The 13,632-nt window shown below is 40.2% G+C and overlaps 1 protein-coding gene across 6 annotated transcripts in view; it reads left to right on the top strand.

Annotated features, from left to right (window-relative positions):
* SGCG (sarcoglycan gamma) overlaps window positions 1-13,632 on the top strand; it is a 117,839-nt gene that overhangs the window by 49,880 nt on the left and 54,327 nt on the right. For all 6 annotated transcript variants that reach the window (XM_012441531.3, XM_021677348.2, XM_064373509.1 and 3 more), the window contains one exon: window positions 327-414. In XM_012441531.3, coding sequence (XP_012296954.3) covers window positions 327-414 — 88 coding nt within the window. The remainder of the gene's footprint in view (window positions 1-326; window positions 415-13,632) is intronic.

The raw sequence follows: 13,632 nt of genomic DNA, 5'->3' as shown, positions 1-13,632 counted from the left end.
AAAATAGAATTTTTATTCCTTGAAAAAGGAAAAGCGCTGGTTAAAATCTGGTTGTTTTAGATTTTTACCTTGTGGACTGACTTGACACATTGTAACCAGTGCACACAAGCAGTGTGAACACATGGGATTATCATATTTTATGAGAAAAGTTAATATATCTACTCCCTTAACAATATGATTCAGAACTTTTTAATTGTAGGATTTCCAGGATCTGTGACAATGGATAAATAATTTTATATAAAACCCGAATTTACATACATAGTATTATAAAGATACAATCATTTTAAATAGCACATGTTTTGCAAATTTTATAAATCCCTTTCTAGGACTCATCTCTGCGTCTACAATCAACTCAGAATGTGACTGTAAATGCACGCAACTCGGAAGGGGAGGTCACAGGCAGGTTAAAAGTGGGTGAGTCCAGCTTTATCACGGTGTTTTGCCTGCATGTGGTCCATGAATAGTGCTAAATGGATGCATTGTTTTTTCTTCTAAAGAAATCAAAGCTACTTATAAACAAAGTATGAATTTTCTAAGTATCATACTATGTTGACCACAGAGAATAGCACCACAGGGTGGGGTGAGGGGTGCGGGACAGTCTGAAGTGCTTTGATTAGAGTTATTTTCATTCCAAGAAATAGAATGTTTATTGCAGGTTACCAAAGAATCTTGCAAAAACCAACCGAAAGGAACCCAAGTGGCTGGCCTCAAAGAGCACAGAGACCAGTGACTGAGAGCCAGGAGTAGATTCAAGTCCCTGTTCTTTCTCTTCTCTCTCCTTCTCCCCATGTGCTCCATTCTTCTCCTTTGCAGTCTATCTTTGCCACCATTTTGACTTGGCTGTATCACTTCTCACTGTACAGAACCTACAGGGCCTCCGTGATTCTTATCTGCTTAGCTGTAGTTACCAACATCAAACAGTTTAGTCTTCAATTATGCAAATTCTAAATCCACAGAGTACTCTATAATCAGCCCAACTTATCTGTCCCATCACATTCCATTGGGTCAGTCAGCTATGTAGACCCATCCTATCAATTAAGGCTGGAGAATAAGGTCACATGGGAGCGAGGTCACATGGAATCTAGCAAAGGGAGAAAATGATCAGCAAGAAGAAATATAAATGAAAGAAATATCAGAAGAGCAAACCAGCTGGTAAGAAGGAATGCAGGTCAGGGTTGGCAGCTCACGCCTGTAATCCCAGCACTTTGGGAGGCCAAGACAGAAGGATTGCTTGAGCCTAGGTGATCAAGACCAGCCTGGGCAATGTCTTTAAAAAAACAATTGAAAAACTTAGCCAGGTTTGGTGGTGAACATCTGTAGTCCCAGCTACTTGGGAGGCTGAGGCAGGGAGGATCATTCAAGCCTAGGAATTCAATTCTGTGGTGGAAGAGACCCTATGTCTAAAAAAAGAGAATAAGAATAAGGAAGGTGTAAGGTCTGTTTTCGCCGAAGACGAAATGGAGAAACTGAGGCCAGCACGAAAATAATCCAATGCAAGGGAATTTATTCAGGCTCCCGGACGAGGTTCTGCGGTCAGGACAGGAAGGGCTGGAGAAGTCGCCCGGACTCCTCTCAGGCACGGGGTTTTATAGGGAGTGGAGGCATCCGATTGTCTGTGGCCAAGGTGAGTGGGACAAAATGGAGGGGAGTGGGACCCGGATGGAAGGGAGTGGGGCCTGGATGGTATCAGGTAAGTCCTGATGGGGCTTTTTTCCCCCGGCTCCCGGCGGGGGGAGGAGGCGTGTCTGAGCTCCCGGCAAGGGAAGGAGGCGTGTCCGAGCTCCCGGCGAGTGGAGGGGGCGTGTCCGAACTCTCCACGACGCAGCCAACCTTACAGAAGGTATATGTATTCACTATGCCATCAACATTGAATAGATTTGCTAAGTCTAGGAAATTGGATGGCCCTTGTCATTATCAGAAAATAAATGAGCAGTGTACAGCCAACACATAGTTCCAATTTTTTTTTAATGGCTATTTTTACAAAACAAAATAATGTTACATGAGAAACTATAGCCGTATGTTAATCTGATGATTCCTTTTGATTATACTAATATAAGATGTTCTGTACTTTATTCTCTGCTTTATAAGTTATTGTTGATCATAAATTGTATCTCTCTGTGGCTTCAAAGTTTTGTTTAATAACTAAGTTCAGTGGATCAGGAGATGAACCCCAGTTTTTCCTGCATATACATTCTTAAGATGTATCTAAAACAAATACTTTCATGATAAGTTACACAGTATTATCATTTATCTTTATCATCATTTCTTGAAAATCTTTAACTGCCTGTAGCTTTCAAGTGTTTGAGGAATTTTTGCCCATTTTTTTCTCATTCATTTCAACAAATATTTGTTGACTGACTAAGGCTACCTTATATACTATCAAGTAATAATAAATAAAAGTATGTAATTCTTTCTTAGAAGCTACAAAAGTAGAAGAATCTTCTTATATTCCTATAAAAATTAATTAGCACAAATACACACTCCTGTGTTAATCATTTTGTTAGATGTGGATTTTCATATCTCACACCAGGGACTTTATATATATTATAAACCTGCCTCTCATTTCATAGATGAAAAAACTGAAGCCCTAACCAGTGCCCAAGAGCACACAGCTAGTTATTAGAGAAGTCAAAACAGGAAAGACTGAGAACTAACTCCTCTCAGCCAGCTGTTTCCACTGGCCCTCCTCTCTAATCGGATTTCTTGAAATTATGTCATGCCAGTAACTGTTCTAGTTGCTGCAAATATAGTTTCCATTTCATTATTGTCACCAAGGAATTACCAGGGGTTATAAAGTTTAAAAGAATAAAGGTCAGATGCGGTGGCTCACACCTGTAATCCCAGCACGTTGGAAGGCTGTGGCAGGAAGATTGCTTAAGCTTAGGAGTTCAAGGCTTCAGTGAGCTATGATCACACCATTGCACTCCAGCCTGGGTGACAAAGTGAGACCATCTCTAAAAATAAAAATAAAAGAAGGTACACTCCAAAATTTCTTTGGTTTGAACTGTTCACCTCAGATCTCTAGTTTTAACTTCGGTGTCTCATGCCTGATAAAGTGATTAAATCAGTGATTTCTAGTATATCTTTAGTAGGAAAGTCTCTGTTATATTGAGAACCTTGAGCTAGGAAGTATCACCGCACTCACCAAATCCAAGGTTTTTGTCAGTACATGACTTCCCACCGTTGAAACCCTTCCAGTCTCATATTTCCTGAAATAAGGTAAATTTGGCAGTTCGGGTATTAAAATGTAATTTATGTGAACTAGCCACATTAATCTCATTTATTTAAATGAATAACTATTTTCTACAAAACCAGTGAAAACAATTGGCACTTAATACAATCAAAACTAAAAATCCCAGTTAAATTCTGACATGATTTGGATGTGTGTCCCCTCCAAATCTCGTGGTGAAATGTGATTCCCAATGTTGAAGGCGGGGCCTAATGGAAGTTATTGTATCGCGGGGGTGGATCCCTCTTAAATGGCTTAGCACCATACCCTTGGTGATGAGTGGGTTATCACTCAGTTCACATGAGATCGGGTCGTTTAAAAGAATCTGGGACCTCCCTCTTCTCTCTTGCTCCTACTCTTACCATGCGATGCACCTGCTCCTTCTTTACCTTCTGTAATGATAGGAAGCTTCCTGAGACCCTCACCGGAAGCGGATGCTGAAGCCTTGCTTTTTACAACCTGCAGAACTGTGAGCCAATTCAACCTCTTTTCTTTCTAAATAACCCATCCTCAGGTATTTCTTTATAGCAGTGTAAGAATCGACTAACACAGAAAATTGGTACTGAGGAGTGAGGCATCGCTATAAAGATATTCCTGAAAATGTGGAAGCAGCTTTGCTACCGGGGTTACAGGCAGAGGGTTGTAGGCAGAGGTTAGAAGAGTTTGGAGGGCTCAGAAGAAGACCGGAAGATAAGGGAAAGTTTGGAACTTCTTAGAGACTTATTAAGTGGCTGTGACCAAAATGCTGATAGAAATGTGGGCAGTTAAGATCAGGCTGAGGAGATCTCAGATGGAAATAAGACTGTTATGGGGACCTGGAATAAACATCACCTGTGTAACGCCCTAGCAAAGAGCTTGGCTGCATTGTTTCCACAGCCTAGGAATCTGTGGAAGTTTGAACTTAAGAGTGATGACTTAGGGTATATGGCAGAAGAAATTTCTAAGCAGCAAAGTATTCAAGAAGCAGTCATGGCTGCTTCTAACAACCTACAATCAGATATAAGAGCAAAAAAATAAACCTTAAAATTTGAATTTATATTTAAAAGGGAAGCAGAGTGTGAAAGTTTGGAAATTTTGCTGATTGGCACTGCAGTAGAGAAAAGATTCAAGCAGGCTGCAGAGCAATCACTTGCTGGAGATATTAGCATGGTTAAAAGGGAGCCAAGTGCTAATATCCAAGACAATGGGGGAAAGACATTTCAGAGCTTCCAGACAGCCCGTTCCCTCACAGGCACAGAGGCCTAAGAGGAAATCATGGTTTCAGGGACACTGCTTCCCACATCTCAACTGCTGTAGCTCCAGCTGTGGCTCAAATGGCCACGGCTCTGGAGGGTGCAAGTCATAAGCCTTGGTAGCTTCCACATGGTGTTAGGTCTCCAGACCCACAGAATGCAAGAGGAAGCTTGGCAGCTTGCATCTAGGTTTCAGAGGGTGTGTAGAAAAGCCTGGATGCCCAGTCTGAGGCATGCTGCAGGGGCACAGCCCCCACAGAGAGGTACTCTACTGGAACAGGGCTGAGAGGAAATGTGAGGTTGAAAGCCCCAAAGGCCCTACTGGGGCACTGCCTAGTGGAGCCATGGGAAGAGAGCCACTGCCCTCCAGACCCTAGAATGATAGAGCTACCAGACACTCGCATCTTGAGCCTGGAAAAGCCACGGGCACTCAACTCCAACCCATGAGAGAAGCCACAGGGACTGCACCCTGTAAAGCCATAGGAGTGGAGCTGGCCACCTTGAGGTGCCACCTCTTATATCAGCGTGCCCTGGATGTGGGCATGGAGTCAAAGGAGAATATTCTGGAACCTTAATATTTAATGACTGTCCTGCTGGTGTTCAAACCTGTATGGGGTCTATTGCCCCTTTCCTTTGGCTGATTTCTTCCTTTTGGAATGGCAACATTTACCCAATGCTTCTACTACCATCGTATCTTGAAAGTAAATAATTTGTTTGTATTTTATAACCTCAGGGTGGAAGGAGATAAATCTCAGATGAGACTTAGGACTTTAGACTTCATGCTGGAATGAGTTAAGACTTTGGGGGACTATTGGGAAGGGATGATTGCATTTTACAATGTGAGAAGAATGGGAGATTTAGGGGAGCAGGGACAGAATGATATGGTTTGGATATTTGTCCCCTCCAAATTGCATGTTGAAATGTAACCTCCAATGTGGGAGTTGGCTGATGGGAGGTGTTTGGGTCATAGAGATGAATCTCTTGGGATTGGTTTAGTGCCATCTCCTTGGTGATGAGTGAGTTTTCACTCAGTTAGTTCACAAAGGATCTGGTTGTTTAAGAGTCTGGGTTTGGGGGTTTTTTTCCAAGATGGCAATTAGAGGCATTATTAGCATGCCTCTCCCACTTGGAAAGACAGTTTGTAGAGAATTATCCTGTAAACATTTTCCCAAGAAGCAACACAGGAACTTAATAAAAAAGTTAAAACACACTTTGAAAGAAGCAGTGGGGAGCAGCCTATGCCATGAACCAGGTGGGAAGCTCCCCACAGGAGACAGTGAACCTTCTCACACACCCAGCATGTCATTAATACAACCAGCATCTGAGAAAGCCATCACACAGATTCTGTATAACCAAGGAATTCATACAGACTCTTCACCACTGAAAGCGCCCAGAGCCAAAGCTAGGTGACAATAAGCTATAAATATTAAAGTCATATACTCAAGGGAAACAAAAAAGTATAAAACATCCCAATAGAATCAAAACATAATTATAGAAAAATCCCAATAGAATTCAAAAATAATTATAAGAAAAAGTCTATCCAAATGAGAAGGAACCAGAGAAAAAATTCTGGCCATATGAAAAAACAGAGTTTTGTAACACTTCCAAAAGCTCACGTTTACTCTCCAGCCGTGGATCCAAACCAACGAAATCTTTGAAATACCAGATAAATAATTCAAAGTGTTTATTATTAAGTTACTCAAGGAAATACAAGAAAAAAGTGAAAACTAACATAAAGAAGTTATTTTTTAATTCCAGATATGAGTAAAAAAAATTTCTAAAGATGTAGATCAAAAAACAAAAACCAATTAGAACTTTTGGAAACAAATGACACATTTAGGAACTATAAAATGCAGTGGAAAGTTTAAACAATAGACTAGACCAAATAGAAGAAAGAATTTTAGAGCTCTAAGATAAATGCTTTTAAATTAACTGAATCAGACATAAATAAAGAAAAACAAATTTAAAGAAATGAATAAAATCTCCACAAAATATGGAATTATGTAAATCAGCCAAACCTAAGAATTTTAGGTGTCCTGAGACAAAAGAAGAAACAAAATATTTGGAAAATGGATTAAAGGGAATCATTGAAAACCTTCCTGGCCTTGCTAGAGATTTAGACATCCAAGTACAAGAAGATCAAAGAACTTTGGGGAGACTCATTACAAAAAGCACATCACCAAGGCATATAGTCACCAAGCTATCTAAAGTCAACGTCAAGGAGAAAATTCTCAGAGCAGTGAGACAAAAGCATCAGGAAATCTATAAAGGAAAACCTATCAGACTGATAGCAAATTTCTAAGCAGAAACCTTGCAAGTCAGAAGGGATTGGGGTATCTTTAGTCTCCTTAAACAGATCAACTGTCAGCCAAAAATTTTGTATCCAAACAAAGTAAGTTTCATAAATGAAGGAGAAATAGTCTTTCCCAAAAAAGCAAATACTGATGGAATTTGTCAATACTAGACTAGCCCTAAAAAATGCTAAAAGGAATTATAAATTTAAACACAAGGTCAATACACACCAGAATAGAAACTCTTGAAAGCATAAAATTCACAGAGGTTATAAAACAATAACAGTAAAGGAAAAAGAAGTTAGTAGGTAACAATCAACATGATAACTGGAACAGTACCTCACATCTCAATATTCACATTGAATCTAAGTGGTCTAAATGCTCCACTTAAAAGATACAGATTAGGTGACTGACAAGATGGCTGAATAGGAACAGCTCTGGTCTGCAGCTCCCAGCAAGATCAATGCAGAAGGCAGGTGATTTCTGCATTTCCAACTGAGGTATCTGGCTCATTTCACTGGGCTGGTTAGACAGTGGGTGCAGCCCATGGAGAATTAGCCAAAGCAGGGTGGAGCGCTGCCTCAACAGGGAAGTGCAAAGGGTCAGGGAACTCCCTCCTCTAGCCAAGGGAAGCCATGAGGGACTGTGCCTTGAAGAATGGTGCATTCCAGCCAGATACTACACTTTTCCCACAGTCTTTGCAACCCATAGACCAGGAGATTCCCTCAGGTGCCAACACCATTAGGGCCCTGGGTTTCAATCACAAAACTGGACAGTCGTTTGGGCAGACACCGAGCTAGCTGCTGGAGTTTTTTTTTTTTTTTTTTTTTTTCCATACCCCAGTGGTACCTGGAATGCCAGTGAGACAGAAGAGTTCACTCCCCTGGAAAGGGGGCTGAAGCCAGGGAGCCAAGTGGTTTAGCTCAGTGGATCCCACCCCCATGGACCCAGCAAGCTAAGATCCACTGGCTTGAAGTTCTCTCTGCCAGCACAGCACTCTGAAGTTCACCTGGGATGCTCAAGTTTGGTGTGGGGAAAAGCATCCACCATTACTGAGACTTGAGTAGGCGGTTTTCCTCTCACAGTATAAACAAAGCCACTGGGAAGTTCAAACTGGGAAGAGTCTACCACAGCTTGGCAAAGCCTCTGTAGCCAGACTGCCTCTCTAGATTTCTCCTCTCTGGGCAGGGCATCTCTGAAAGAAAGGCAGAAGCCCCAGTCAGGGGCTTATAGATAAAACTCCCATCTCTCTGGGACAGAGCACCTGGGAGAAGGAGTGGCTGTGGGCACAGCTCCAGCAGACTTAAACTTTCCTGCCTGCTGGCTCTGTAGAGAGCAGCAGATCTCCCAGCACAGCGCTCAAGCTCTGCTAAGGGACAGAATGCCTCCTCAAGTGGGTCCTTGAACCCCATGCCTCCTGACTAGGAGACACCTCCCAGCAGGGGTCAACAGAAACCTCATACAGGAGAGTTCCATCCGGCATCTGGTGGGTACCCCTCTGGGATGAATCTTCCAGAGCAAGGAACAGGCAGCAAACAGGCCGTTCTGCAGCCTCCACTAGTGACACTTAGGCAAACAGGGTCTGGAGTATACCTCCAGCAAACAACAGCAGACCTGCAGCAGAGGGGCCTGACTGTTAGAAGGAAAGCTAACAAATAGAAAGAAATAACATCAACATCAACAAAAAGGATGTCCACATGAAAATCCCATCCAAAGGTCACCAAAATCAAAGACCAATGGTAGATAAATCCATGAAGAAGAGAAAAAACCAGCACGAAAGGGCTGAAAATTCCAAAAACTAGAATGCCTCTTCTCCTTCAAAGGATCACAACTTCTCACCAGCAAGGGAATAAAACTGGATGGAAATGAGTTTGACAAATTGATAGAAGTAGGCTTCAGAAAGTGGGTAATAATAAACTCTGAGCTAAAAAAGCATGTTCTAACCCAATGCAGAGTAGCTAAGAACTTTGAAAAAAGGTTAGAGGAATTCCTAACTAGAATAACCAGTTTAGAGAAGAACATAAATGATCTGATGGAGGTGAAAAACACAGCACGAGAACTTTGTGAAGCATATGCAGATATAAATGGCCGACTCAATCAAGTGGAAGAAAGGATATCAGAGATTGAAGACCAACTTAATGAAATAAAACATGAAGACAAGATTAGAGAAAAGAAGAATGAAATGGAATAAACAAAGCCTCCAAGAAATATGACACTATGTGAAAAGACCAAACCTATGTTTGATTGATGTACCTGAAAGTGATGGGGAGAATGGAACCAAGTTGGAAAACACTCTACAGGATACTATCTAGGAGAACTTCCCTAACCTACCAAGATAGGCCAACATTCAAATTCAGAAAATACAGAGAACACCACAAAGATACTCCTCAAGAAGAGCAAGCCCAAAACACATAATCATCAGATTCACCAAGGTTGAAATGAAGGAAAAACTGTTAAGGGCAGCCAGAGAGAAAGGTCGGGTTACCCACAAAGGGAAGCCCATCAGACTAACAGTGTATCCCTCTGCAGAAACCCTACAAGCCAGAAGAGAGTGGGGGCCAGTATTCAACATTCTTAAGGAAAAGAATTGTCAATCTAGAATTTCATATCCAGCCAAACTAAGCTTCATAAATGAAGGAGAAATAAACTCCTTTATAGACAAGCAAATGCTTAGAGATTTTGTCACTACCAGGCCTGCCTTACAAGAGCTCCTGAAGGAAGCACTAAACATGGAAAGGAACAACCAGTACCAGCCACTGCAAAAACATACCAAATTGTAAAGACGATCAACACTATGAAGAAACTGCATCATCTAATGGACAAAATAACCAGCTAGCATCACAATGACAGGATCAAACTCACACATAATAATATTAACCTTAAATGTGAATGAGCTGAATGCCCCAGTTAAAAGACACAGACTGGCAAATTGTTTAAAGAGTCAAGACCTATCGCCGTGCTGTATTCAGATGACCCATCTCGTGCAAAGACACACATAGGATCAAAATAAAGGGATGGAGAAATATTTACCAAGCAAATGGAAAGCAAAAATAACAGAGGTTGTGATCCTAGTCTCTGATAAAACAGACGTTAAACCAACAAAGATCAAAAAAGACAAAGGCATTACATAATTGTAAAGGAATCAATGCAACAAGAAGAGCTAACAATCCTAAATATATATGCACCCAATACAGGAGCACCCAGATTTATAAAGCAAGTTCACAGAGACCTACAAAGAGACTTAGACTCCAACACAATAATAGTGGGAGACTTGAAAACCCCATTGTCAATATTAGACAGATCAACAAGACAGAAAATTAACAAGGATATCCAGGACTTAAACTCAGCTCTGAAGACCAAGTAGACCTAATAGACATCTACAGAACTCTCCACCCCAAATCAACAGAGTATACATTCTTCTCAGCACCACAATGTACTTATTCTAAAATTGACCACATAATGGGAAGTAAAACACTCCTCAGCAAATGAAAAAAACCAGAAATCATAACAAACAGTCTCTCAGATCACAGTGCAATCAAATTAGAACTCAGAATTAAGAAACTCACTCAAAATTGCCCAACTATATGGAAACTGAACAACCTGCTCCTGAATGACTACAGGGTAAATAACAAAATTAAGGTAGAAATAAATAAGTTCTTTGAAACCAGTGAGAGTAAAGATACAGTATACCAGAATCTCTGGGACACAACTAAAGCAGTGTTTAGAGGGAAATTAATAGCACTAAATGCCCATAGGAGAAAGTGGGAAAGATCTAAAATTGACACCCTGCCATCACAATTAAAAGAACTAAAGCAAGAGCAAACAAATTCAAATGCTAGCAGAAGACAAGAAATAACTAAGATCAGAGCAGAACTGAAGGAGATGGAGACATGAAAAAGCCTTCAAAAAATCAATGAATCCAAGTGCTGTTTAAAAAAAAAAAAAAGATTAACAATGTAGATAGACCATTAGCCAGACTAATGAATAAAAGAGAGAAGAATCAAATAGACACAATAAAAAATGATGAAGGCGATATCACCACTGATCCCACAGAAATACAAACCACCATCAGAGAATACTATGAACACCTCTATGCAAACAAACTAGAAAATCTAGAAGAAATGGACAAATTCCTGGACACACATACCCTCCCAAGACTAAACCAGGAAGAAGTAGAATCCTTGAATAATAAAAAGACCAATTAAACATTCTGAAATTGAGAGAGTAATTAAAGCCTCCCAAACAAAAAAAGCCCAGGACCAGATGGATTCACAGCCGAATTCTACCAGAGTTACAAAGAGGAGCTGGTCCTATTCCATCTGAAACTATTCCAAACAATTGAAAAAGATGGATTCAATAGGGAGTCCTTTCCCCATTGCTAGTTTTTGTCAGATTTTTCAAAGATCAGATGATTGTAGATGTGTGGTGTTACTTCTGTGGCCTCTGTTCTGTTCCATTGGTCTATATCTCTGTTTTGGTACCAGTACCGTACTGTTTTGATTACTGTCGCCTTGTAGTATAGTTTGAAGTCAGGTAGCATGATGCCTCCAGCTTTGTTTTTGTTTTTGTCTTTTGGGTTTTTTTGCTTAGGATTGTCTTGGCTATGCAGGCTCTCTTTTGGTTCCATGTGAAGTTTAAGGTGTTTTTTTCCAATTCTGTGAAGAAAGTCAGTGGTATCTTGATGGGGATAGCATTGAATCTATAAATTACTTATGGAACTATGGCCATTTTCACAGTATTGATTCTTCCTTACCATGAGCCTGTAATATTTTTCCACCTGTTTTTGTCCTCTCTTATTTCCTTGTGCAGTGGTTTGTAGTTCTCCTTGAAGAGGTCCTTCACATCCCTTGTTAGTTGTATTCCTAGGTATTTTATTCTTTTTGTAGCAATTGTGAATGGAAGTTCACTCATGATTTGGCTCTCTATTTGTCTGTTATTGCTGTATAGGAATGCTTTTGGGTTTTGCACATTTATTTTGTATCTTGAGACTTTGCTGAAGTTACTTAGCAGCTTAAGGAGATTTTGGGCTGAGACCGTGGGGTTTTCTAAATACACAATCATGTGATATGTAAGTAGAGACAATTTGACTTCCTCTTTTCCTATTTGAATACCCTTTATTTCTTTCTCTTGCCTGATTGCCCTGGCCAGAACTTCCAATACTATGTTCAATAGGAGTGGTGAGAGAGGGCATCCTTGTCTAGTGCCAGTTTTCAAAGGGAATGCTTCCAGTTTTTACCCATTCAGTATGATATTGGCTGTGGGTTTGTCATAAATAGCTCTTATTATTTTGAGATCCATTCCTTTGATACTTCATTTATTGAGAGTTTTTAGCATAAAGGACAGTTGAATTTTGTTGAGGGCTTCTCTGCATCTATTGAAATAATCATGTGGTTTTTGTCTTTGGTTCTGTTTATGTGATGGATTACATTTACAGATTTGTGTATGTTGAGCCAGACTTGCATCCCAGGGATGAAGCCAATGGATAAGCTTTTCGATGTGCTGTTGGATTCAGTTTGCCACTATTTTGTTGAGGATTTTCACATCAACGTTTATCATTGATATTGGCCTGAAGTTTTCTTTTTTAGTTGTGTCTCTGCCAGGTTTTGATATTAAGATGATGTTTGTCTCATAAAATGAGTTACAGAGGATTCCCTCTTTTTGTATTGTTTGGAATAGTTTCAGAAGGAATGGTACCAGCTCTTCTTTGTACATCTGGTAGAATTTGGCTGTGAACCCGTCTGGTTCTGGACTTTTTTTGGTTGGTAGGCTATTAATTGCTGCCTCAACTTCAGAAATTGTTATTGGTCTCTTCAGGGATTCATCTTCTTCCTTGTTTAGTTTTGGGAGGGTGTAAGTGTCCAGGAATTTATGCATTTCTTCTAGATTTACTGCCTTGTATGCATAGAGGGGTTTGTAGTAATCACAGGTGGTAGTTTGTATTTCTATGGAATCATTTCTTATTGCATCTATTCAATTCTCTCTTTTCTTTCTTATTGATCTAGGTAGTGGTCTATTTATTTTGTTGATCTTTTCAGAAAACCAGCTCCTAGATTTATTGATTTTTTGAAGGGTTTTTTATGTCACTATCTCCTTCAGTTCTGCTCTGATCTTAGTTATTTCTTTTCTTCTACTAGCTTTTGAATTTGTTTGATCTTGCTCCTCTAGTTCTTTTAATTGTGATGTTAGGGTGTAGATTTTAGATCTTTCCTCACTTCTCATGTGGGCATTTAGTGTGGGGCCTGTCCGGGGGTGGTGGGCTAGGGGTGGGATAGCTGGAGGTCGGGGAATACAGGAGGGATAACGTTAGGAGAAATACCTAATATAAATGACAGGAGGATGGATGCAGCAAACCACCAAGGCATGTGTATACCTATGTAACAAGCCTGCACATTCTGCACATGTACCCCAGGACTTAAAGTATAATTTTTTTTTAATGAAAGAAAAAGAGAGATTCTTCCTTAACTCATTTTATGAGGCCAGCATCATCCTGATACCAAAACCTGATAGAGACACAACAAAAAAAGAAAATTTCAGTTCAATATCCCTGATGAACATTGATGCAAAAATCCTTGATAAAATACTGGCAAACCGAAACCAGCAGCACATCAAAAAGCTTATCCAGCACTATCAAGTTGGCTTCATCCCTGGGATGCAAGGCTGATTCGACATACATAAATTAATAAACGTAATCCATCACATAAACAGAACCAAAGACAAAAACCACATGATTATCTCAATAAATGCAGAAAGGGCCTTTGATAAAATTCAACACCACTTCAAGCTAAAAACTCTCAATAATCTAGGTATTGATGGGACATATCTCAAAATAATAAGAGCTATTTATGGCAAACCCATAGCCAATATCATACTGAATGGGCAA

The sequence above is a fragment of the Aotus nancymaae genome, unplaced genomic scaffold (assembly GCF_030222135.1).
Source record: "Aotus nancymaae isolate 86718 unplaced genomic scaffold, 86718_ANA_hifiasm-v0.15.2.pri h1tg000009l, whole genome shotgun sequence".
Lineage (NCBI taxonomy): Eukaryota > Metazoa > Chordata > Mammalia > Primates > Aotidae > Aotus > Aotus nancymaae.
This window is presented reverse-complemented; position numbering and strand designations above follow the sequence as displayed.